The following is a 27,143-nucleotide window of genomic DNA, read 5'->3' as shown; positions in this document are numbered from 1 at the left end:
TGCCTGGGCCTCCCAAAGTGCTGGGATTACAGGCATGAGCCACCACGCCTGGCCCTGCCTTTATATATTAGCTGTACAATATGATGAAAAACCCTAAAATAAGCTACAAACTTCATGTGTCTTAAAATATTTACCACTATGTTCCAAATCAATGTCTGGAAGCGATAAACAATATCTCCTGAATTTAATGTATTCACATATCTTGGCACACAATCTGAACTCTGCATACCACCTCAAGTGCTTGTTCATGATTTCTTCCTGGATTTTCAGAGAAATGGCCTGGCAGAATTCTGTAACCAAGATTTCCAATATAAAACTGACTCGTATAACTATGACCCTTCACAGAACATTCTCAGAATTTTCTCTTTGCTAGAAATTCTTGTCATATGCTGGAATTAGTTGAGACAAGCAGAACAGTTGACTCTAGGAATTGTTACAAATATAAAATTTGTTAGAATGCATATCCACCTTTTAAGAGTAAGAGTTTCCCATTTTCTCCTTTTCCTTTGAAATTTCTCTGGGAATTTCAGATTCTGTTTTCTGTACATATTCCCTAGGCTTATAAGGAAGCAACAAGTTCTGTTGCTCAAGTGTAAGTCTTCTGCAGTAAGGGCAACATAGTGACTAAACTCAGTTTTGAACATTCATTGTCCTTTTTGACTTCTCCTAGGCAATCTTCTCCACTTCACCTTCCCCTTGAACACACAAATACACACACACACCCCTACACACACAACTTAGCCTTATCTTGCAAAGTAAGTAGCATTCTACAACTCATTGATTTGATGTTGGGCAAGTTATTGGGTGCTCATATGTTCTCTCCATATGGAAACATTCTACTTCATCTTACATGTGTTCAGCATGTGTTGTTCAAAATGCTTTTACAGACATTATAACGTGTAATTTGTACAACCCCTCTGTCAGGTATAGAAAGCAGATGTCATTATTTTCATTTTACAGTGGGGATAATTTCCTTGCTTTGGAATTACTGAGATCAAGAAGGTCTCCTGTCCTTTAGCTTCTCTGACCAAGGATAAACATCTTGGCAGCTAAATCTGCCAACATAACATATTTCTACCACTAGCTGATTCCCCCAGGAATTGCATCTACTTAACATTCCTTCCTCATACTCACAGCTGCTGGATTACCAGACAAGTTTCTGACCACAGGCAGTGGTTGTGGGCTCTTTTTTCCAGCAACCATATTTGGTCACTTTGTCCCGGAACTCCTTAGTTTTCACTCCATAAATTATAGGATTGAGCATTGGAGGTATAAGGAAGTAAAGGTTGCCAAGAATGACGTGGACCTGGGGTGGAATGCCTCGGCCAAAGCGGTGAGCTAGAAAAGAGAAAAGTGAGGGAGTATAAGAAATAAGCATGACACAGATGTGTGTGGTGCAGGTGTTGACTGCTTTGTGGTGGGCTTCCTTAGAAGAGAGACGCATTATAGCCTGGATGATTAGCACATAAGATGAAGCAATAGCTGAGAGATCTAGCCCAGCAACCAACAAGGCCACCACCAGGCCATATATCCTGTTGACTGTAGTATCTACACAAACCTTCTTCACCACAGCCATGTGCTCACAGTAGGTGGTGGGGATGACACGATTGGCATGATAGGGCATTTGCTGAAGGAGGATGGGCATGGGGAGAATAAAGAGGATAGCTCTCACCAAACTCACTAAGCCAATGAGTCCAGTGCGACTATTGGAAAGGATGGTGGCATAGTGCAAGGGCTTGCAGATGGCCACATAGCGGTCAAAGGCCATGGTCATCAGGACAGCTGACTGCATGGCAGAGATGGAGTGGATGAAGAACAGCTGAACCAGGCATCCTTCGTAGCTGATCTCACTCTGGCCAAACCAGAAAATGCACAGCACCTTGGGAACGGTGGTTGTAGACATGCCCAGGTCTGTGAGGGCCAACAGACAGAGGAGCAGGAACATGGGTTTGTGCAGGGAGCGCTCTGTGGAGATGGCGAGGAGGATGGTGCAGTTCCCAAGCACCGTAATGAAATACATGGAGGAGAAGGGGATAGATATCCATCTGTGTTTGTCCTCCATGCCAGGAATGCCTTGGAGAATGAAGAAAGAAGGGTGGCCCTGTGAGGCATTGCAAGCAGTCATGGTGGCACCCTGCTGAAGTACCTGCAGAGAACAATAAAGAGGCTACATGAGCTTCAATTTAAAAAAAGAGCTTCAACATGGAAAACAAAGATTGAAGTGTTATACACAAAAATGATCTGAAATCATGATGTTATGTATCATAGGGTATAGTTGTAATAGTACAGTAGCAATAATGAAGTATAACTGCATTCATATCCAAGAGGATATATTTTATGCTAAATGTTTTTATTAAGGACAAAATGATTCATTATTTATTAATAAAATATCTTATTAAATAAATTTTAATATATTAAGAAATAGACATGTGTCAACTTAAAGAACAGAACTTGAAGTATGTACAGCAAAAATGCATGGCATACAAAGAGAAGCTGACAAAATGCAATATACCCTTTTCGGAAACCAAAAGATGAAATGTATTCAACACAACAGATTTTTTTAATTAAGATAACTTAAAAGCTATAATAGAATTATGCATTCAAAAATTAAAGAATACACATTTTCAGCAGATACAGGATATGAGGGAGTGGGAACCTTATTGATGAGAATGGTGCAATGATGATTAAGAACGAAGTAGGCAACGGGGTGCTGGACAGCTGAAGCTCACCAGAATATGAACATAAAGCCCACCCTCATCTAGAACACTTACCTGAAAGAGAGGCAGTGAGAGGATAGGCAGCTGGTCCCAGACACCTTCTGAGAATATGTATGTGTGAGTGTGTACATATGTATGTAGGTATATCTTAAACACCCATATGACTCTTGGAGAGCACACCCGTGGCCCTGCATCTCTCCATACTTCACTTCTGGGCACCCAGAATCCATGGTGTGGTCTTTTAAGTAACCTAAGTAAAGTCCCTCAGGGTGCCTGGCATTAGCTCTTTGCTTACTTCTGCCAACCCCAACCTTCCACCTCCCAACACACAAGGCACAACTATTATTATGTGTAAAACTGACCCTGGAGGTTGCCTGAGCTCCCAAGATGAGGGTAATTAATCTTAGGAATTCAGGAAATGTTCCACTCTTTGCCAATCTTGGAGGAGTTTGAAGAGACAGAGGGTGAAGTTAAAACTGAATCAATGGATGGATGGATAAATAAGTAAACTGTACAGTATATGTACAATGAGAATATTATTCAGACTTAAAAAAGGAGGATATCCTGCCATTTGACGTAACATAAATGGACCCAGAGGAGATGATACTAAATTAAATAAGCCCATCACAGAGAGACAAATACCACATGATCTCACTTACATGTGAAATTTGGAAAAAGGGGGGTCAAACATATAGAGAATAAAAGGATTACCAGGGTCGGGGACACAGAGAGGAAACAGAGATACTGGTCAAAAGATACAAAATAGCAAACATGCAGAATGAACAAGTCAGAACACCTAAAGTACAACATGGGCACTATGGTTAATAACAGTATATTGTATCAGGATTTTTGTTGAACGAGCAGATTGTAGCTGCTTTTGCTACATGGGGAAAAATGGGTAACTATGTGAGATGATGAATATGTTAATTTGTTCCACTACAGTGGAACATATATATACTACAGATATAGATATGTTATAACATCGTGTTGTATACCTTAAATATACACAATAAAATTTATTTTTAAAACAAAGTTGAATCTGGCACTAGACTGGGGACTAGCAGTTTGGGCATTCTAAAGGCCCTCATTTCCAAGCATGTGTAGGTGTGGGAGCCAAGGAGATGCTTACTCTGTGGCTGGAGTAATTATGCCGATTAAGGCATCAGAGGTAAAACTTCTGTTGATGGATACCCTGGCAAAATAGTGTTAGCAGCCTCCAATTCTATCTATCTCTGGACTTTTTCTGGTTTTTAGTCTCTAACCTTTGTCCCAGGCCTATGATTTTGCCCTAGACATTCCTCAAGGCATCTTTGGCAATCCATTGCACCCCATCCTCATGGCCTCTGAGCCCCAGCATCTCTCCAATTTCTGAATTCAGAGAGAGCTAGATTTCATTGCTTCAGAGGAAGTTATTAATTTCTGTCAAAAAGTACTTTGCCAAGACCACTGCAAAATACACAAAATAAAACAGTCACAAAATCTTGCAAAGCCCACACACAGAGAGCCAGATTCTAAATCCTGAGGTAGTGTAATTCTGCCTACAGATAAGTTCTGTAGAGAGACTTTGTTCAGAGCCAGGTGTCAGTAAGAGGGAAGTAATGGCAGTGAAAAGTGAGTGGCAAATTAAATGGCCTGGGACAATTAGTACATCAATAGAAAAATCTGCTAATACACAAACACAGGTACCCTTGCTTAGAGGTACATATCCACAGTCTGCAGCTGTCTCCTGCAGAAAGCCTTGGCTCTAATCCATTCAGAAATTCTGTCCTCTGTTATTTCTTTCCTCGCTGCCCTGTGGTGGTCCTAATGAAAGACTAATAGGTGGCAACAACCAAAGAGTCAAAAGCGTTGTTCTCTCACTTCTGTATTAATGGTCCTATCAAATCTCTGAATATGACTTGTTAAAGAAAGTTTTCTTGCAAAATATCCCCCCAGTGCTCTATCAGAGGCCCTTCGCTATTGTCCAGTGGGCTCTTACCTCTCCATCCAAAATTTTTAACCTCACCATTTGTATAATTATACCAATCTGGGATAATAGACCATATCCCCAAATCCTCTATGCTTGTCACTAATATGTTTGGTGCATGGTACACATATAGTGTCAAATAAGTGACCACGTAATAAATAAGCAAGTACCTAAATTCATATAAAAATAATCAAAAAGTGTATCCTACCTATTTCATGAGCTCCTACTCATTTTTCTTTTCTTTTATATATAAAAACCAAAAACATAACTAAGTGGCAAAAGCTATATCTGCTCCTTAAATGAATGTACAAATTAAGAGAAAGTCCAGATGAATGTCAATAATTCATTTTGTTTGGAGCCTTCTTACATCACTTACGATATTTTCCTGTCTACCAATGCCAAATTTACCTCTCTTCTAACATATTTTGAACACACAAAATTTATAAATAATAATATAGCATACATCCAAGTATACATAATGTAGATTAAGGTACAGAATATTACCAAAAAACAGCAGGAAAACTTTCTGTACAGCTCACCCAAGTGGCATATGTGGTTTTTTTAATCCTTTAGAAATGAATTGCATCATCATTCCCATAACATTTTGTACTTATTTACACTTTTACTACATATATAAATCCTAAAATAATGCATAGTATTTTAGAGAATAATTTCTGTATTTAAATGATGTTATGTCATGTCATTTTTCTGCATGTTAAGTCTTGTTCAACGTTATGTGAGATACATTCATGTTGATGCATGTGGTTCTGGGTAAGTACTTATTGCTTCTATACAGTGTATTTATTACAACTATATGGGAGGTATGATATTTTATTAAGTCACTATGTTTAATTCATTCATTTATTTAAATGAAGATACCATATTTAGTTTATTCATTCTTTTTGAAGAATTTTTAGGTTATTTACAATTAATTATAATGTTATTAAATTCTTGTTTACTTGTGGAGCATGTTTCTACAGCATACATTTAGGGATGAAATTCCTGGGTTGAAGATTATGCATATGTCTAATTTTCCTAAATATTAGTAATTTGATCTCAAAAGTAGTTGATCCAAATTTGCAGTACATATTAAATACATATTTAATATATATTTGCATTCATTTAATAGTTCTTTAAAAAATATATTTCAATTGCTTTCCTGTTTTGACATAGGTTCCATGTACATTTTGTTTATGTTCATTGTAAGTACCTTATATATTTTGTCACTATAATCAGTTATAACTTTTAAAGTATATCGTTCTAATGGCTACTTTATATAACAGTGTAATTAGTTAATTGTGTTTTTGATGATTTACCTCAAATTCAGCAAATTTCTTAAAAGGTAATTAATTACAAAAATCTATCTTTGGAGTCTGATGGGTTTTCCCTGTAGAAAACTCATGTCATTTGTTAGCAAGGAAACTTTCTTTTTCCTTTGTGACTCTTAAAACCCCATTCCTTTTTAATGTGTTATTATGTCACTTTAAACTTTCAATACCTTATTGAATAGCAGTGGTAAGAGAAGGTATACAATGTCTGTCCCTGTCTTAAAGAAAATTATTTCTTTCGCTCTTTACAAAAAAAAAATAATAGAAACAATGTAAATGACCAAATAAATCAAACATTTTAGAATTGTTATTATGTACTGAAAAATTAAGTTTCCCCAAAGAAACATTTGACCCTTGCCTTCTGCTACTGGGAGGTGATCTCCAAGCCCCCTGGCCTGTCATGCTGCCTGATAAAAATGACTTTGCTTTTGCTTGGGGCTTTGGCCACCAGATAGTCTAGCAATGGGATGTGGTCTTTTTGGCCATGTCATATTAGTTCCAACCGAAAAGGAACTGTAGACTATAAATGTTAGCCCAACCTTCTGGAGGGACCAAATATTAAAAGTCAGTCATGTTAGCTGTATGGGATTGAGCCCCTGTAAAGTCTCTGACACCAAAGACTCGAGTGAGCATTTCTGGTTACCAATACTCGGTGCGTATAGTAACACATCGTGACCAAGAGGAACAGATGGCACTTGATATGGTTTGGCTACATCCTCACCCAAATCTTATCTTGAATTGTAGCTCCCACAGTTCCCATGTATTGTGGGAGGAATCTGGTGGGAGGTAATTAAATCATGGGGGTGGGCTTTTCCCATGCTATTCTTATGATAGTGACTAAGTCTCATGAGATCTGATGGTTTTATGAAGGGGAGTTTCCCTGCACAACTTCTCTTCTTTTGTCTACTGCCATGTGAGACATGCCTTTTACCTTCCACCAAGATTGTGAGGCCTCCCCAGCCATGTGGAACTGTAAGTGCATCAAACCTCTTTTTCCTTTTAAATTACCCAGTCTTGGGTATGTCTTTATCAGCAGTGTGAAAGGAAACTAACACAGTGCTCATCTATGACTCCACAGGGAAAAGATAACTGAAGCTCCACATTTGAACTCCTTCTGGACTCTGCTCTATGCTTCTCTTTTCTTTGACAATTTTAATTTGAATCTTTTTATTATAATACTGCAATTACATCTCTTTCCTGAGATTTGTGAAATTGTTCTAGCAAGCTATTGAATCTGAAGATGGCCATGATGGCCCCAAAATTTGTAGTCAGTAGGTCTGAAGTAATGGTGGTGCAGGAAGCCCCAGATTTGTAGGTGGTATCTGAAGTAAAGGTGCTCTTCTGGGGGGTGTTGTTTCCTCAGAACTTGCCATTTGGCTAACTCCAGGTAACTATAATCACTGAATTGAAAAACATTTTCTTTGTTTCACTACATAATTATTAGTAATAAGGAAAACTGTGCTAGACATTGGTTTAGTTATTTATTGTTGCATAATAAATCATTCCAAAGCTTAGTAGCCTAAAACAATGTTTATTTTGTTCACAAATTGAAATTTTAGGCAGAACTTAGCAGTCTAAAATTGCTGAGTTTTTTTTTCCTACGTTGCTGACTAGGGCAGCTTCAAGATTAGATCTGTTTGGCATCAGCCAGGGCAGCTCAAAGGCTGAGGGCTTGAGTCATCTGAACACTGACTCATTACAGAGTCTAGTGCCTGGGCTGGAAGAATTCAAATAGCTAAGGCCTGGTATACCTGGGAATCCTCATTCACCTCTCTCCCTCTGAATATGACATTATGGCAGCTTTAGGGAAGCTAGACATTTTACATGTGAATTAAAGGCTACTGAGAAAGAACAATAAGGAAAAGGAGAAGAAAGGAGGAAGAGGAGGAGGAGAAAGACAAGAAGAAGAAGGAGAAAGAAGAAGAAGGAGGAGGAGGAAAGAACCAGCAGCAGCGGAGGGGCAGGAGGGAGGGAGATGAGGAGGAAGAAGGAGGAGAAGAAGAAAGAAGAGGCAGAGAAGGAAGAGGGAGGAGAAAGGCAGAGGCGGAGGAGTAGGTAATGAAGAAGGGAAACCCGATCCAGATGTGAAACTGCTCCAGCCCGGGGATCCCCAGTAGGATGAATGGGCCTGGATTGAAACGGCTCAGGTTGAATGTCGCCATTATGGTCATCGATTAGATGTGTCTCATGAACTGAAAATAAAAATTTTATGGCTGATTGTTACAGTGATCTACAAAGATCTGCCTCTGATAGGAAGGATCCTTCTCCAATATTATCCCCTCACTTTCAGCTCTAGGAAATGACAAATTATCCCTCTTCTCTTCTCTTTACAATAAAAATGTGTTAAATTTTCAGTTATAATTTTAAGCCATAATAAAAATTCTGTTGCAATATTTTGCAGAAATACAAGTCATATAATTTAAACCAGTCTTGCCTACCTCTCAGCAACCCAGCAAGTTTTCTAAGAAAACATATGCATAGAAAAAACATTAGGCAGAAAAACGCTATACTAGTCAGAGATTTTAAGCAAAATTCATTGTGAAATCTCCTGTTCTGGGGAACCGAAAAAACAACTATAGAGGATCACAAGGGGTTTAACAAAAGCAGGCTCAGTTTCTAAAACCTAAGTAGACAACGCTGTCTCTTTCTTCCTTGCTTCTCCCCCAACCACTAAACCGTCTGCCTGGGTTGCCATTACTCTTACAGGAAAGCTCACCAACATAAAGAGGAAATGGAGAACATTCCTCTATAAAATGTAAGATGTAGGTGGTTTAATCCGCCCCTTCAGACGTTCCTAGGTTGGGGAAATTTTCAAGAAAAGACAGCCCCCAATAATTTGCTATGTTAGATTTGTCTCATGAAAAGAAGGTAGAACCCTCCTCTTATCCAACAAAGAAGGCATATACCAGCAGGGGAAGCCCACTTTCCTGGCAGTATTATGCAATAGCATTCTTATCCCTGCTTAATTTGCTTAATGATTCATTTTTTGAGACTTCATGGAAGCAGTTGAATCTTTCTTCCAAAACTCTTCTATTTCATGACATGATGGATCACTCTTTTCCTCCAGCCTCAGTATTCACTCCTTTTTTTCTATCTGTCCTTCAAGTGTTGGAATTTCGCAGTGCTCTATCCATGCATCCATGACTGCTGCTTTCTTGGTGGACAAACTGTACCTGGAAGATTTCCACAAATATCATGGTTTTACCTGTGGCCCCTATGTTGAAGATTATGAAGTGCATAATTAAAAAAAAATTCCTCTCTTCTCAGTTTAGAAATTAGTTATCTTATGCTTGTAATCTTTACTTAGAAATCCTACAGGTGCATCCAAGTCAGTATGTTCCATACTATCCCATTTGTCTTTCTATTGCCCCAGACCCATTTCTCCTACAATGGTTTTCAACTCAACAAACGGCAGTACAACACAATTTCTCAATCTAGAAACCTTGAAGCTACCTAAACCAAATCTTTCTCACACATAATCATCATTCTCATCTTCTAAATAATTATTGTATTATAAGTAAGCATTCAATCAGTAAATATTCACGTTACATCCACTTATTGCTACTCCTACAATGACTGCTCTATCCTACATCCTACTAATTCTCATCAAGACCTCTGCATATTTTTTCTAATTTGAATGCATTCATTTTGCTTGAGCAATTAAAAGTTGATAAAGGAAACAAAATGATATACATATAATGAAAAGAATATTTTAAAAATATTTTCTGATGTACTTTTTGTGGTTTGCCTGCTATTAAAGCTGACCTCAGAAGTATAAGATTATTTCTCCTGGAGAAGGAAAGATGTGATATAGGGTGTATCCCAAATTAAGAGAAACAGAAAGTGGAAAGCCTAACACTTCCAGATAGAACAAAATGGCAAAGTTAGTCAGCAGCAGTGGATTTTGTCTGTGCTAAAGTCTAGATAAGGTCCATTTCATTACCAATAGATTCAGTTACAGAAGAGGTCAATGCACAGAGAAGCCTCAATTAAGGTTTAGCATACCAGATCTAAGATATTCTATTCAGTATCACAAAATTGTATGTAAGCTATCCCATATCCCATGTCTCCTATCACAAACACACATAGATGTATTTGGGAAAAAAGAAGGTCAAAATGGAAATTGGAAGGATAAACTGTTACAGAGAGATAATAATTAAATAGGAGACAATAAATCCCATTTTAAAACTGCCATAATTAAAAACTAATTCAAATAAAAATGTATGAATCTATTAATATTTATTTAAAGTATTCTTACAAATCACTTAGGTGAAGCCCTTGAGTCAAGTAGAAAAATTGGCAATGAATACAAACAACCATATAAACATTTATATAAAATAAATTTATATAAAAATAAATTCTAATCTTTAGTACATATGTAGAATATTCTAAATATCTTAAATAATTAAATTCTATATAAAACATGAATAAAGTATATTATTTACCAGATTAGCAAATATGTTTAAAGATTGATGATCTCATTGATAATACCCAATTCTATCCTACATACTATCAACTCTCCAATTCTGTGAAGTGTCTGAGAAAATAAGAACTGTTATAACTATTTTAGAAGGGTATACTATAAAATATTCTTAAAGTCTAATTTGGCAATATGCATCAAAATATAAAATGAATATATCCATTGTCACAGAAGTTCCAAATGCAGAAATGCTTCCAAAGATAGTTATGCAAATAGAAAAGGTATATAAATAGCCATTGCTGCAATATTTGAAATAGAAAATTTGAGTAAAATTATAATGTGGAGAATAAAAATTGAAAAGTTGGCATCCATTTAAATTTTAATAGGGGAATGATTTTAAAATTTACAGTATATTCACATAATAAAATACTTAGCCTTTTAAAAGAATGAGGTAAACCTATGTGTATAGAAATCAAAAGATGCCAAAATATGTTTGTTAAATAAAAAGAGACAAATTAGCACAGTGCTAGTATTTGTTATTAGTGTTGATTTGTTATTTGTGTTTTTATTTGCATTTAAAGGCCTAGAAAAATATGCATCAACTATTCTAAGGATGACATTTATAGGGAGAGTTTAAATTTTTTGTAACTTTAATATATACAGTATATAATTTAACATTTAAATTCATATATATGTAATTTATTTGTTTAAAAAATAAGCTTTTGTTTAAAAAGCTTTGACATTCTTCACAGATTTCATTGACTTTCTTCACAGAATCAGAAAAAAATTACTTTAAAATTCATATAAAACCAAAAAAGAGCCCATATAGTTAAGGCAATCTTAAGCAAAAAGAACAAAGCTAGAGGCATCACACTACCCGACTTGAAACTATACTACAAGGCTGCAGTAACAAAAACAGCATGATACTGGTACAAAAACAGACACAGACCAATGGAACAGAATAGAGATCTCAGAAATGAGACCACACATCTACAACCATCTGATCTTCAACAAACCTGACAAAAACAAGCAATGGGGAAAGAATTCTGTATTTAATAAATGATGCTGGGAAAACTGGCTAGCCATATGCAGAAAATTGAAAGTGGACCACTTCCTTATGCTTTATACAAAAATTAACTCAAAATGGCTTAAAGATTGAAATGTAAAACCTAAAACTATAAAAACCCTAGAAGAAAATCTAGGCAATACCATGCAGGACATAGGCACAGGCAAAGATTTCATGACAAAAACGTCAAAAGCAATTGCAATCAAAGCAAAAATTGACAAATGAGATCTAATTAAACTAAAGAGCTTCTGCACAGCAAAAGAAACTATCATCAGAGTGAACAGACAACCTACAGAATGGGAGAAAAATTTTGCAATCTATCCATGGGATGAAGGTCTAATATTCAGAATCTACAAGGAACTTAAACAAATTTACAAAAAATAAATAAAACAACTCCATTAAAAAGTGGACAAAGGACATGAACAGACACTTCTCAAAAGAAGACATTTATACAACCAACAAACAAATGAAAAAAAAGTTGAACATCACTGACCATTGGAGAAATGCAAATCAAAACCTCAATGAGATACCATCTCACGCTAGTCAGAATAGTGATTATTAAAACGTCAAGAAACAACAGATGCTGGAGAGGCGGTGGAGAAATAGGAATGCTTTTACATTGCTGTTGGGAATGTAAATTAGTTCAACCATTGTGGGAGACTGTGCAGCAATTCCTCAAAGACCTAGAACCAGAAATATCATTTGACCTAGCAATCCTGTTACTGGGATAAATCATTCTATTATAAAGATACATGCCCTCATATGTTCATTGCAGCACTATTCACAATAGCAAAGACATGGAATTAGCCCAAATGCCCATCAATGATAGACTGCATAAAGGAAATGTGGTACATACACACCATGGAATATTATGCAGCCATAAAAAGGAGTGAGACCATGTCCTTTGCAGGGACATGGATGGAGCTGGAAGCCATTATCCTCAACAAACTAACATAGGAACAGAAAATCAAACACCCAATGTTCTCACTTATAAGTGGGAGCTGAACAATGAGAACGTATGTACACAGGGAGAGGAACAACATACACTGGGGCCTGTTGGGGAGTAGGGTAAGAGGAGTGGTAGCATTAGGAAAAATAGCTAAGCCATGTGGCATTAACACCTATGTGACAGGTTAATAGGTGCAGCAAACCACCATGGCACACATTTACCTGTGTAACAAACCTGCACATTCTCCACATGTATCCCGGAACTTAAAATTAAATTAAATTAAATTTTAAAACAAAGCAAAACAAAAAAGTTGAAATGGAAAAATTAAATTAATAAAAACATTACAAATTACCAAAAATAAAAATAAGCATTTGTTAAAATATTAATAATTACCGATATGTCATTTTATTACATTATATATGTAATGCAACATTAATCAAAATCCACCTAGTATTTAAATTTAACTGGTAACACAATTTTAGAATATATATACACATATACATATATATTTAAATAAAAGTTAAAATATGTAAGAAAATACTTTTAGTGATATTAAAGAAGATCATCCCTTTTATGTGTTGAAGATAAATGGCATAATTAATTTAAATATATTTATTAAATGTATAAATACATAAAATTAATTAAAAATATAAATAACATAGCTTGTTGTTGACTCAAGAATAAATATGTATCAAGATGGCTGACTGGCCGGGGGTGGTGGCTCACGCTTGTAATCCCAGCACTTTGGGAGGCCGAGGCGGGCGGATCACGAGGTCAGGAGATCGAGACCACGATGAAACCCCGTCTCTACTAAAAATACAAAAAATTAGCCAGGCATGGTGGCGGGCGCCTGTAGTCCCAGCTACTCGGAGAGGCTGAGGCAGGAGAATGGTGTGAACCCGGGAGGCGGAGCTTGCAGTGAGCTGAGATTGTGCCACTGCACTCCAGCCTGGGCGACAGAGTGAGACTCCGTCTCTCAAAAAAAAAAAAAAAAAAAAAAAGATGGCTGACTAGACATGCCCAGCACTGGCTCCCTCACAAAGAAAGACGAAAAAATCGAAAATAGATAACCACACATTGAAGAGAGCATCAAAGGGAGAACACTAAATCAGCAAGAAAGGGACAAAGACCGCTGAGACACAGAACTCAAGATGGCAGCTTAAAAAGGAAAGCAAAGCAGCCAGCCAGGATAGGCTCAGAGACAAGAGGGACTAACCATTGCGGGGAAAAGGTAAGTGAAAGATTCCCAGCAGATCACAACACCATCACAGATGTCTGCAATCCTAGCTACAGGAGAGCCCAGAATAGAGGGCTGTCTACACTCCATGTGACTGCATTGTCCCGAAGTGGGAAGTTACACTGGATCTCCCCAGATATGACTGGGTGAATGAACAACAACAAAAAGACTCAACTCTATGCTGCCTACAAGAATTTTACCACACCTGTAAAGACACACATAAACTGAACAAAACAGAAAACTCAGAAGTAAATCCATATATTTACGGCCAACTGATTTGTGACAAAGGTACCAGAACATACACTGGGGAAAGAACACCTCTTCAATAAATGATACTGGGAAAACTGGATATCCACATGCAGAATAAAACTTGACCGCTATTTTTCACCACATATATAAATCTACTCAAAATGGATTAAAGACTTAAATGTAAGACCTGAGACTATAAACTACTAGATGAAAACATACGGGAAGTGCTCCAGGATATTGGTCTAGGCAAAGAATTTAAGGGTAAAACTACAAAGGCACAGGTATCAAAAAGAAACATATACAGATGGGACTTGATTAAACTAAAAAGCTTCTGCACAGCAAAAATAGAGGGAAGAAACAAACTGTAAAACGGGATAATTTATTTGCAAATTATTCATCTGACAAGAAACAATATATACAAACAACTTAATGGTAAAATAATAAAACAACTTAATGGTAACAACTTAATGGTAAAATAATAAACAACTTAATGGTAAAATAATATTTATAAATGGGCAAAAGATCTGAATAAACATTTCTCAAAAGAAGATATACAAATAATCAACAAGTCCCCAGTAAGTGATTTTCTAAACAGGTGGGGGAAAGATCTCTCTTCAAACAAAAGGGGGCAAGACCCCTCCCCAAACAAATGCCAAATAAAACATAACTTCAACCAAATCTGAGAGTTCTGTCCAAGACCCTTTGTGGGTAGAAGAGGCAGCCTATGGAGCCCAATATGTGTATGTCATGCCACAGTTCCAGGCACTGGTGTTTCTCCCTGAGTTGAATCAGCTTTGAATCTCCACTTTTTTGGTTTTTTTGTTTTTGTTTTTGTTTTGAGACAGGGTCTCACTCTGTAACTTAGGCTAGAGTACAGTGGAACACTCATAGCTCACTGTAACCTCAAACTCCTGGGCTCAAGTGATCCTTCCACCTCAGTGAGTAGCTAGAACAGCAGGTATGTCCCATTACACCCAGCTAACTTTTTTAAAAAAATTTACATAGAAAGTGTCTCTCTATGTTGCCCAGGCTAGGCTTGAAACTCCTGTCCTCAAGCAATCCGTCCTCCTCAGCCTCCCAAATGGCTGGGATTACAGGTGTGAGCCACCACACCCAGCTGGATCCTACTTCTGATACCACATACACCAAAGTCAAAACTGAAATGTAGAGATAGATCTCGAAATGTAACATTTTATTTGAGAAGAAAGAATTGCAATCTGAGGCATACACACAAATCGGATGGTCTTTATTATGTTCTGAAGAATAAAGAAAAGGTTGAGATTTTTTTTAAAGCCCACCTCTAATAATATAAAGGCCTAGAATGCAATTCCTTTTTTCCCCTAGGAATGCCAAGTTGTCAAAGTCAAAGAAAGGAGTCTCAGGGATGATATCTGGGTGTTTCTAACACTAGCCATGTTGGAATTTTCAGTGTTCAAGTTGTTACTTTTGTTGAGGTTATTCTTAAGTATTTTGCTTTTGATGATATTGTAACTAGAATTTTTAAGGCTAATTTTTATTATTTATTTTTTGTGTTCAGAAAAGCAATTGATTTTTACATTGATTTTGTATCCTGTTACCGTACTGAACTTATTTATTATTCCTAATAACTTTTAGTAAATTTCTTACAATATTGTGAGCATAAGGTCATATCAAGTGCAAATAAAATAATTGTACTTTTTTCTTTCAAAAAAACAATATGGCCTGATACAGTGGCTCATGCCTGTAATGCCAGCACTTTGGGAGGCCGAGGTGGGCAGATCACTTGAGGTAAGGAGTTTGAGACCAGCCTGGCCAACATGCAGAAACTCGTCTCTATTAAAAATTAGCTGAGTGTGGTGGCGGGCACCTGTAGTTCCAGCTACTCACGAGGCTGAAGCAGGAGAATCGCTTGAACCCAGGAGGCGGCAGTTGCAGTGAACCAAGAACGCATCACTGCACTCCAGCTTGGGTGACAAAGTGAGACTCTGTCTAAAAAAAAAAAAAAAAAAAAAGCCAAGTATATGAAAAAATCCTCAACATCACTAATCGTAAGGGATATGCAAATCAAAACTATAATGAGGTATCATCTTACCCTAGCTCGAATGGTTACTATCAAAAAATCAAAAATAACAAATGCTGATGAAAATGTTGGTAAGACTGTAAATTAAAATAGCCATTATGGAAAACTGGAGGGTTCTCAAAAACCTAAAAATAGAACTATCATATGATTGAGTAATCTCACTACTGGGTATTTATTCAAAGGAAAGGAAATCAGTATATCGAAGAGACATTTGCACTCTCATGTTTTTTGCAGCACTATCCATAATAGCCAAGATATGTAATCAACCTAAATGCCTAAGAACAAATAGATTTTTTAAATGGTACATGTACATACAATGAAATACCATTCAACCGTAAAAAATAAAATCTTGTCATTCATGGCAACATGGGTGAACCTGAACATTACTATGTTAAGTAAAATAAGTCAGGCATAAAAAGGTAAATACTGCATGTTCTCATCCACATGTGGCAGCTAAGTAAAAAGAGCTCACAGAAGCAGAGAGTAGAATTATGGTTATCAGAAACTGGGAAGGGTACATAGAGGAAAGGGAAGATAAGGAGAGATTGGTTAACAGTTACAAAATTACAGCTAGATAAAAGGAATAAATTCTAGAGTTCTACATCACTGTAGGGTGAATATATTAATAATAATTTATTGTACAGTTCAAAAAGCTAGAAGAGAGGATTTTGAATGTTTCTTACACAAGCGAATTTTTAATATTTAAGGTTCTAGATACTCTAATCACTTGGATTACATCATTATACATTGTATCAGAATATTATTATTCTGTACTCATAAACAGTATTATACAATTATTGTGCCAACTAAAAATATGAGAAAACAATTACGTCGTACGTCTTAAATATATATAACAAAAATGTCATTACTCTAAAAAAGTGAATAAGAAGCATTAGATTATAATAGCAGATTCAATATAGAGAACCAAAAAAAATGAATCCATGTGAAAATTTAGTAAGAAACACTAGAAGATGATTAAAGGTTATAGCACCCTAACACTATCAGAGAAAGAAATGAAAGCCACATGTTCATTAAAGAAGGTAAAGTGTGAAAAAAAGAATAAATATACCCAAAGAGCAAAATATATAGCTCCAAAATTGGCTGTAATTTCTATCATATTATAGTAATTGAAAGAATCAAAATTAAATTGTAAAAAATTAAAAGTACTGGATTATTCTACAAATAGCATAGAAATAATTCATTATTGTTTATAGAAAAAAATATAGCTAGAGCCATAGTTTATGCTAAATACCATAAAATTCCTCATGAATTAAAAAAACATGTAAATCAAATCACAAGAAAACTTTCACATTGTATTAAAAAAGAGTATCTATCTGAAAGCTGTATGAGGATAAGATTTTTAAGAAATATGTTTAGGTAAATAAGTAAGCAACAAATGCTAAGTTAGGTAGAAAGGAAAAACTGTAAATATAGACTGAAAAAAAGCCTGAATGATCACACTAAACGGCATAACTTCCAAAAGTAATAGAAGCTGCATAAGATGCAAAATTTTAATCTTAATCACATTATTGATTTAATAATAAATAATATAAATATACTAAATATCCAAAAATGGAAATCAATTGTTTTAAAAAGAAAAAAGTGTCAAGTGTAATTAGTGGAATTGAATCTCTAATGTAACAAGTAAATTACATAAACATGATGACTAAAATTCAGAAACAGACAAAAATAGAATTTCTAATAATAAAAAATGTATTTTCTAACAATGATGGTATTTTACAAAGCAAATTTAACGTTTTAACAATTGAATTAAAATTAGTGATATTAAGGAAACTTAAAAATAACAAATATAATTTATGAATAATCAGAAAACCCAAATAGACCTATATATGAAACAAAAACTTCTCAGAGACTACCTCCCTCTAAATGGTGCTTATATGGGACGATTATATCTATTATTAAACAATTATAACTTTTTTCTTTTATTATTATTATTATTTTTTGAGATGGAGTCTTGCTCTGTCACCCAGGCTAGAGTGCAGTGGTGTGATCTTGGCTCACAGCAACCTCTGCCTCCTGGGTTCAAGCAATTCTCTGCCTCAGCCTCCCGAGTAGCTGGGATTACAGGTGCCCACCACCATGCCTGGCAAATTTTTTTGTATTTTTAGTAGAGACAGGGGTTTCACCATCTTGGCCAGGCTGGTCTTGAACTCCTGACCTCATGATCAGCCCACCTCGGCCTCCCAAAATGCTAGGATTACAGGCGTGAGCCACTGCACCCTGCCAACTTGAAAACATTTTGAGAGCAGAGGGGGAGGCTCAGAAGTAAGCTCCAAGTAGACATTTCTCTTTTACTCTAGTCTCTTACAATAACTGTAAGATCTAAAACTATATTCAAAGTTATAATCTTGGCCTTTCTTGTTTTCTGGAGCCCACCCTTTTCCCAACTCCTTCTGTCCTCTTCACCAGATCTATTTCTCATCTGCTCTACTCCCCACTAGCTTCGCTCCCAAATAGTTCCTCACTATTCTCCACCAACTGATGATACCTTGGAGGTCTTGGTGCTGGAACTGTTTTTTGCAAAAAGCAGGATAAAAAGCAGGGTGTGTGGAAGTACAGCTGGCAATATACAGACCAAAGGACAGGAGAAGCAGTCCCAGGCTCAGGAAGGACAGACACAGAACAAAAGGGACAGACATAGGATCATGCTCATGGTAGGGAAGAACAAACACAGAGCCTGCAGGAGTGGCATGCAAAAGTACACCCGTCATATTCTCCAGGGATTAGAGACAGGTTAGGTCAGAGGGCCTCTGAGCCAGGGGATCTATAGGTCCCAAGGCCCCAAGTTAGTCTAGGATATGAGCAAGGATTCAACCAAATTAACACTTTCTCATCTTAAAAATCTACACTTCTGCTCTTATTAGTGGTGAGTTGGGAATTTTTGAATCTAAGAAGATAGTGTAAGGGTGAAAAGATGTTATACCCTTTCCTCATCTATTCCAAGGTCCGTGGCCAACACCACTATGACAAAAGACAGATTAACAAAAGTATAATACATGTATTTAATCAAAGTTTTGCATGACACAGGAGACATCAAATATAAAAACCCCAAAACCCAGGAGTTTTTTCAATGCTTAAGTTCAAAGAAGGATGGAGGGCTGTGTAGAAGTGTGATTGGACTAAAATGGTATGATCTAATGGTAACAAACTAAGGAGAACTTAGGAAGACCTATTTGTTCAGGTTCTTCTTGGCTTCTCCGTGTAGAGAAGCCCTTTCCCTCCATCACTCCAGTTGTGGGGCAAGACCCTCTGGAATGTGGGTCTATAGACTACTTTCAGTGGAGGTAGATCAGAAAGTGACTTCTCTAGGTTTTATGGCTTGCTTTGAGGGAGAGGAGATCTAGTTTCTATGACCTGCCCTGGGGAATAAGCAAGTAAGTCTAGTTTCTATGACCTGCTTTGAGGCAAAAAGAGAGAAGGAGAAAAGAGGGTGGGAGAAAGTGAGAGAAGACTTCTTGCTTGGGAGGCCCTTCCAATCTCGATCTCCTTCAGTTCAAAGCACTTAGGGTGCCAAGATACCATACTTTGGGTTATCATGTTCTGAGCCGCAACAGTAGCATACTGAATCTCAGCAAGGTGTTTATCTAGCTCGATCAGCAACTTGATAAAGAAACTTTGCAAGAGTTAGGTTTGTCATGTCCCTGGACTTAGCCTAGAGCTCCTAAAACTTCTTGTGCAGGAACTGTTTTATTTTCTGAATCCTTGGCAGAGATTACTTCATAGTAGGTAATTAATAAATGCCTGTTGAATTAAAATGAATCCCCCTCTAACCTTAGATGACAAAACCCTGAAAATATTTCTCACTGAGGCTGCCATTTCCCCAGGTGTTCAGAGGCCTCCCTTTTCTGATACTTTCCTCAATGGCCAGACTTGCTTAGTAATTCTCTTTCTTCACTGCTGAATCATCATCAACTTTGTTTTTAATCCATTATTTAGAGTACAGATTAGTAGTCTATTGGTGTGGGGTAAATCTCTAACACAAATTACATGCAGGTCTAAAAATCATAGATATCCAACATAAGTACTTAGGAAAACTCTAAACACAGCCTCCCATAAGTCCAACAAGGAATCTAATTTCAAAGTCGAGTGGCAAAAAATCTAGAATTTTTTCCTTGTTTTCCTTATCCCTTCATTTGTGCTATAGCAAAATACTTAACTGTTTTGAAAACTAGTTTCCACATCTAGAAATTTACTTGGAAATGCTTATAGACAAGGTCCAAGGAATAAGTGGAATAACGATTATCAACTTTCTATGAAAAAAATAAACTTTTCTCATTGACTATTCAGAATTATCTTTCTAATTAGGCTGAGTTACAAATTCAGGCAGATTCTTACCATGGAAAATAGAGATTTCATGAATTAATTAAGACTCATTTGTTTCAATCCATTTATTCAGCAAGTATTTATTGAGCACTTACATGTGCTAAAAACTTTATAGGTGATGAGAAAACAGTGATACAAGGCAGACACTAAACTGGTCTTCAATGACCTAATGGAAAGGATAAACATTAAAAACTAAGAATATAAGTTATCACCTTATTCAAACTGTGAATAGTCCTAAAATAAAAACTACATTGTGTCATGAAAACGTAAGCAAGTGATACTAATCTAGTGTGCAGGATTAAAGAAGGAATATCTAAGGAAGGAATTTTAACTGAAGCCTAAACACGAGTTCTCAAGCAAAGAATAGTAAAGAGAAGAAGCAAGGAAACATTTGGTTTATTTGAGAAGCTGAAACTAGGCAAGTATGACAGCTGTACTATCGTAATTCACTTGCAGTAGTAACACTTTGCCCTGTGTGGTCACTTTTGCCAACTTCTCCAAAATATAGAACTAACTTCATCAAGATTCTAGGAATACTTTTTCAACTGAGTGTGTAGAAGAGACAGGTGAGTTTAGGACATAAGCAAGACAATGACTCAATGCATTCTGGAATCTAAGCTGGTTAGAGAAGGAAGAAAGAAAAAGTTAGGGATGACCGCTTGCAGGAATATATTTCTGAAGTTTGAATATGTATGAAACATATTGAGAACACATGGTTTGACAGGTATTTTCACTGGACAGAGTGTAAGAAGGTGCTTAAGACTAAGTTTCTGCCTTCAAAGAGCTCATAATGATGGCAGCAGGAGGCAGACAAATCCCAGGCAGACAGGGACAGGTCCCTGGTGAAACCCCACCTTCAAACCAAAGACAGCTTAAAGCCTGAAAGCCAAGCTAAAAATCCTGGGTAAATCCACGGACTGGATTGAGAACCTCTCTTCCCATATGGCACACTTTCCTCTGATCAATCCTCACCCTTCACCTGTTTTACATATACCTACCTTCCCTAATTGGATTTTTACACTGTTGTGCCCACCTTTGAGTGGTGCTTTTGTTTGAACCTTTTCTGCATACTCACAAACCAATCAGCATGCACTGCCCATTCTGAGCCCATAAAAGCTTCAGATCCAGCCACACAGAGACAGAAACCATGTGACTTCTGGTGGGAGACCACCCTTACATTCCCTGCTCTGCTGAGAGCTATTTTGTTGCTCAATAAAATTCTTCTCCACCCTCCTCACCCATTGATTGTCAGTGTGATCTCATTCTTCTTGGACATAGGACAAGAACTTGGGACCCACCGAATGCAGGTATACTGAAGGCTGTAACAACTGTGGCCCTCTGCCCTCTGCTGGCAGAGGGCAGCCACCCCATGCAACAGGAAGCAGCAGCAGGGCCAAACCAGACCCAGAGCCATGGGCTGGAGCAAGGCAAGGGAAGGGGCTGACAGAGCTGTTAATGGGCTGCCATCTATCAGGCTGCAGATAACAGGACTAAAAGAGCTAATTAGCACACTATAACATCCCCTCTGAGGCTTCAGGGTCGTGGGCACCCCTGCCTGGGCACCACCACATTCCCTTTGTCTGGATGCCAGAGTCCATCGCAAGAGTGGGTTGTGACACTCCTGGTCCCTGCTCTGGCTGCAAGCCCTGCACAGAGCCTGCTACTGTGCTGGCACTCAGAACAGCTGGCCAGACCCCACACTTTCTCGCTCACCCACCCTCTCCTGCCAGGGGCTGAGCACACAGTCACAGCCACTGCGGGATTTGCACCAGAGTGCAGGCCGGGAATGGCCCAGCAGGCTGAATATATGGGGCATCTTCTGTGGCAAACCTTGGCCTGAGCAAGGCCTGGGCAGGGGCATCACCAACCAGAGGTCTCTGGCTGGCAAAAGTGGCTGAGAAAAATTCTGCATCAATAATATAGCTGTGGATAGATAAATATATAAGCAAATAAATATATCAATTTTTAATAGTGGCATAAATAAAGCAGCCTCTGCATGTGTCTATTCTGGCTACAAGGCATGGCAAAAGCAAACAAAATATCAACATCTACCAGACACACACACATACCACACACTCACATACACACAGGATCTTATCTCAGAATGCCCATTTTACTCTTCACTTCTTCCTCTCAAGTAATTTAATATGTTCATCTTGATTCAATGTATGTCTTCTTTTGCAGTGGAGGTCTTAAGAAATAGGTGGTGTTATCTTGGGATAGTTTCCTAACAGGATCTTGAATGGATCCTACCCAACTCCACCCAACACACACTCCACCCACACCAAGTTTTATTTTATGTAAAATAAAACAAAAAAAAACAGGACACTGAGTATGACAACATAAAAGAAAAACATCACTTCTGGAATTATTTATTCTAAGAGTCAGGGGAGTGCAAATAAAGTGTAAATAAACATAAATAAAATATGAATAAATGTAAATGAAGTGCAAAGCTGTTAGTTTTACAGGAGGTTGCTCTTTTCATTCATTCTTGCATTCCCTGCAATGACCCTAAGGAAGGACAGTACTTATGCACGACCCTGAGGACAATAGAACCACTGAAGAGTTTCAAGGTACAAAGTGTCATAACATATGTGAATTGTAAAATGATCACTCTGGCTTTTATAGAGAGAGTGGATTGGATGGAGCAAGATTGGAACCCCTTCAAAAAGATTTTGGAATACTTTCAGAGAGACAGATAATAGATTAGAGCACAGTCATGCTCAACAGCCATAATAAAGGTAAAAATGTTATGAATGTATCCACTGGAATAACTTACAAGCACCTCAAACTCAAATATTAAACTTAATGTTGACTTAATTTTCTTTGAGAGTAATTTAGGAGAAATAAAGAGTAAACGATAGATTTCTTGCTTGGAAATTTCTGTTTTTGATAGTGCTATTTACCATAAAGGAAGACAGAAAAGAAAGAGGTTTTTGTTTTGTTTTGTTTTTTGTTTTTTGTTTTTGTTTTTGTTTTTTGAGAAAGAGAGGAAGATAGCAAGTTTCTAGGTAAATTTTGGAGAAATTAACTTTAAGGAGCTTGTAAACCATTTTTGTGAGTAGATACCCAGGAAGTTAGTGGCTAAGGAGTTTAGAGTCTGGAATCATTCAAACCTGGGTTTAGATCCTAGATCTATTGATTACCTTTCTGCAATCTTTATGTTTTGGTTTCCTCATCTGTAAACCAAATTAACTAATATTACCCTCTCATAATTATTTTCTTAATTAAATATATAAATACTTATAAAATACAGGTCTAGGGTTATGAAAACCCAAGTTTGGAATTTTCTTGGAACATACAATTAAAGTAGGTACAAAATATAAGCAACTGTATGTAATAAGAGATGGATAAGGGGAAAAAGTAAAGGGCACAGAAGGAGGCATTAATAATGTATAGAATCTGGACTGAAGAAGTGTGAAGCCGTATGCTTGAGAATTATAGTAGAGAGGATTGATAACTACTTAACAAGGGAAGGCAAGAGGCTTTACCTTTAATTCGTAAGCTGAGAAACACGGGAGTGAATTTCCATGTTAGGAAATATGTATCCTTCAAATATATTAAGATTAGCATTAGGAAAGATATAAGCTTTAGTTTTAGTGCTCTACAGTATTCATCATCAGCTTCTTCACATAAGTGGTGAAAAAACTAAACCAAGAAAGTCCTCTATTTTCTAGACGTTTATAAGATTTTTCTTTCTCCCCTCTCCCTCTTGCCTATACTTTGCACATAGGTGGAACGCTGAAATTTCAAATTAATAAGAGTTACCGCTTTATCTTTATGTCATCCTATGTTACATAAAATTTCACCAGATCAATTTTACATACATTTCTCCTTCAGTGTCCACTCATTGTGAGTTCTTCAAAGAGAAGAGGCGAATAAATTTGTCCTGGATCTGCTTTGTCTTCACTCCATAAACAATAGGATTTAGAGCAGGAGGGATGGCCACATAGAAGTTGGCAAACAGGATAAGCACGTTTCGAGGGACACTGTGCCCAAAGCGATGAGCAAGGATGGAGAAGAAGGCAGGGGTGTAAAGCATGAGGATGACACAGACATGGGAGCCACAGGTGCTGAGGGCTTTTTTGGCGGGCACCCTGGGATGAGAGTTGGAACACAGCACAAACGATGAAGGCATAGGAAACAGCAATAAAGATCACATCTGAGATGACAGTCATAAGAGGTACCGCAAACCCATACCAGACGTTGATGGAGATGTCTGCAGACGAAAGCTGAGCGACACCTATGTGCTCACAGTAGGTGTGTGGGATGATACGTGTCCTGCAAAAGGGTAACCGTTTTAGCAGAAAAACATCTGGCAGGATGATGGAGAAGCTTCTCACAACAATGCTCAGCATAAGCTTGATGATCACTTGTGGAGTCAGGATGGTGGTATATCTCAAGGGGAAGCAGATGGCCACATAGCGATCAAATGCCATGGCCAGCAGGATGGCTGAGTCCACCACAAAGCTGAAGTGGAGGAAGAACATCTGAGTTAGACAACTGGAAAAGGTTATTTCTTGGGAGCCAAGACAGAAGTTACTGAGCAGTTTGGGCACTGTGGCAGTAGATAAGATGAGGTCTGTGGTGGCCAGCAGAGAGAGGAAAAAAAACATGGGCTCATGAAGGCTGTGCTCAACTGCAATGAGGTAGAGAAGGATGCAATTGCCCACAACAGCCACAACATAGATGACACAAAAGGGAATCCCAATCCACATGTGGAACTTCTCCAGGCCGGGTATTCCAACAAGGATAAAGGAACTGGGGTTATAACAACTCAAGTTATACATGGTCTCTTCAGTCTGGGATCCACTGGTTCTTGAGCCCTGAGGATAAACCAACTGTCAGAATGGGCTGCGAAACCTACAGTTCCACCCCAGTGTTGAACATTGTTGGGGGCTGCAACTGTCACATCCAGTGTAACCACACTGAAGCACCTCCTGTCCCAGGAAGAGCTGACACCTATAAAACTGACCCTTCTCTTGGCCTCAGACCCTTCATTTGCCCCTTCTCTTTGGCATCAGACCCACCTCATTTCCTTAGATATTTACTAATAAATCTATGAAATGGTTTTATTTTTGTAGGTCAGGAATTTCATGATTAAACATAATTAACCATTTTTCTTTTTCAATACAATTATTAAGGATAGACTCAGGTTTTAAAGACAGGAAAAAACAAGTATAAGGAGAAGGAGTAGGGAGACAGGGAAGGGAGAGAGGAATCATAAAAATATTAAAAATACCAAGCTGGATGACAATAAGCTATGAGAAAAGGGGAGCAACTGACTTTTACAGAGCAAATATATTTCAGACAATGGGTCTGATAAACTGAAGAATGTGGATAAAGCAAAAGAAAAAACAATAGAAAGGGAAGAAAAAAGAAAAGGCAGACTCCAACGCTGTGTGTTTTGGTAGAGTTTCGTTTCATAGGGATTGAAATATGGTTCAGAGCGTATGTTTACTGGGATGTTAATATGAGAAAATGTATGTATCAGAAAACACACAGGGACAAGGGAACAACATTACTCTGACTCAAGCAGAGAGCAGTGAGTTCAGAGCATAATTTATGACTTGAAAGTCAATGTCCTAAACTCTGGAGGATCTCTGATGTTAGTAAAGGAGACAACTTTACCTCTCCATGAGTCTGACAATGCCTTCATAACAGAAAACACCAAGAGCAATTAGTCCTAGGCAAAGTCTAGCAGAGCAGATTCATACCTTCTAAAGAGGAAATAAAGAATAATAAATGAAGTTTTACCCCAGTGTTTTCAGTTCTGGCCTGCCAGTGCTTGGACCCCATCTGTGAGAATCTCCAGCTTTGTACTAAACAGAGCCCACTCTTGAAGGTAGCTTTTGCACTGGAAACACCCTTTGAGTTTTAACTTTGCTAGTGGGACCTATTTTATAGGGTACTTTCGAAAAGGAAAGAGAATCAGGGGCATGATACCGGGAACTGCAACATTAGAGAGGCACCCAGGGACATGAGCCATGGTTTGGGTCTTACCTTCCCCAACAAATTTACAAAGTCCTTCAAAAAGCTTTTAAGGAAAGAGTGGATTTTGTGCGCTATCACACCAGCTCTGTATTATGATGTTTGGTGAGGATCTGTAGCCTTCTTCATAAGGAAGAGCGGATCAAGCCAAGTAGGATTTAGTGACATCTACCAAGTTCCTAGTCAAAGCTTTACATAGGTGAGCTTCCCTCCCTTAATTTTTTCACTGACAGTCATTAATTAGCTGAAGTGGGCGTATTATATTTTCCTGGGAGACACGTGACTAGCTCTCACTGCCCAAAGGCAATCCTCTGAATGAAAGTCTGTTCCAAGTTACATCTCCAGGTCTGATTCAGGCTGAACTCCTACTGGCATGCAGCTTATGGGAAGAACATGTAGCAGCAGAGTCATAAGGAAGTCCTCCCTAAATTGGTGGTCACATGATCTCTTGTGGTCTAAAAAGTAGTAGACTAAAACAAACTATGAAAAAAACAAAACGTCTCTATAATTTGTGCTAATTTGCAGTTCAGCTTCTTGGAGCACTGATTCATTGCCTCCAGACAGGAAGCACATTTCACCAGTGTTACAGGGAATACATTTAAAGGTGAGAAAAATTAACAACTAATTATTAAAACTATGAAGGAAAGCCAAAAGAAAACATTCAAACTAATGTTTGTTGGTTCAGTCAAATCCTACTCTGATCTCGTTTCTTCTACCCAAGGAGCTCTTTCAGCTTACTGCAGTCGCTCCCTCCCAGGCTCAAGCGATCCTCCCATCTCAGCCTCCCGAGTAGCTGGGGCTACAGATATGTATCACT

At 37.7% G+C, this 27,143-nt stretch overlaps 1 protein-coding gene and 1 pseudogene across 1 annotated transcript; both read right to left on the bottom strand.

Moving 5' to 3' along the window:
• Positions 1 to 1,144: 1,144 nt before the first annotated feature.
• LOC100580314 (olfactory receptor 52K1-like) lies at positions 1,145 to 2,125 on the bottom strand. Its single transcript, XM_012502352.2, has one exon. It carries the CDS (start codon positions 2,123 to 2,125, stop codon positions 1,145 to 1,147), a length of 981 nt encoding a protein of 326 aa, XP_012357806.2.
• A 22,057-nt stretch (positions 2,126 to 24,182) lies between these two features.
• Positions 24,183 to 25,125, bottom strand: LOC100590562 (annotated as a pseudogene).
• Between the last annotated feature and the right edge of the window lie 2,018 nt (positions 25,126 to 27,143).

This window comes from Nomascus leucogenys, chromosome 15 (genome assembly GCF_006542625.1).
Source record: "Nomascus leucogenys isolate Asia chromosome 15, Asia_NLE_v1, whole genome shotgun sequence".
Classification (NCBI taxonomy): domain Eukaryota; kingdom Metazoa; phylum Chordata; class Mammalia; order Primates; family Hylobatidae; genus Nomascus; species Nomascus leucogenys.
The sequence above is the reverse complement of the archived record's forward strand: the minus strand, read 5'-3'. Positions and strand labels throughout refer to the sequence as shown.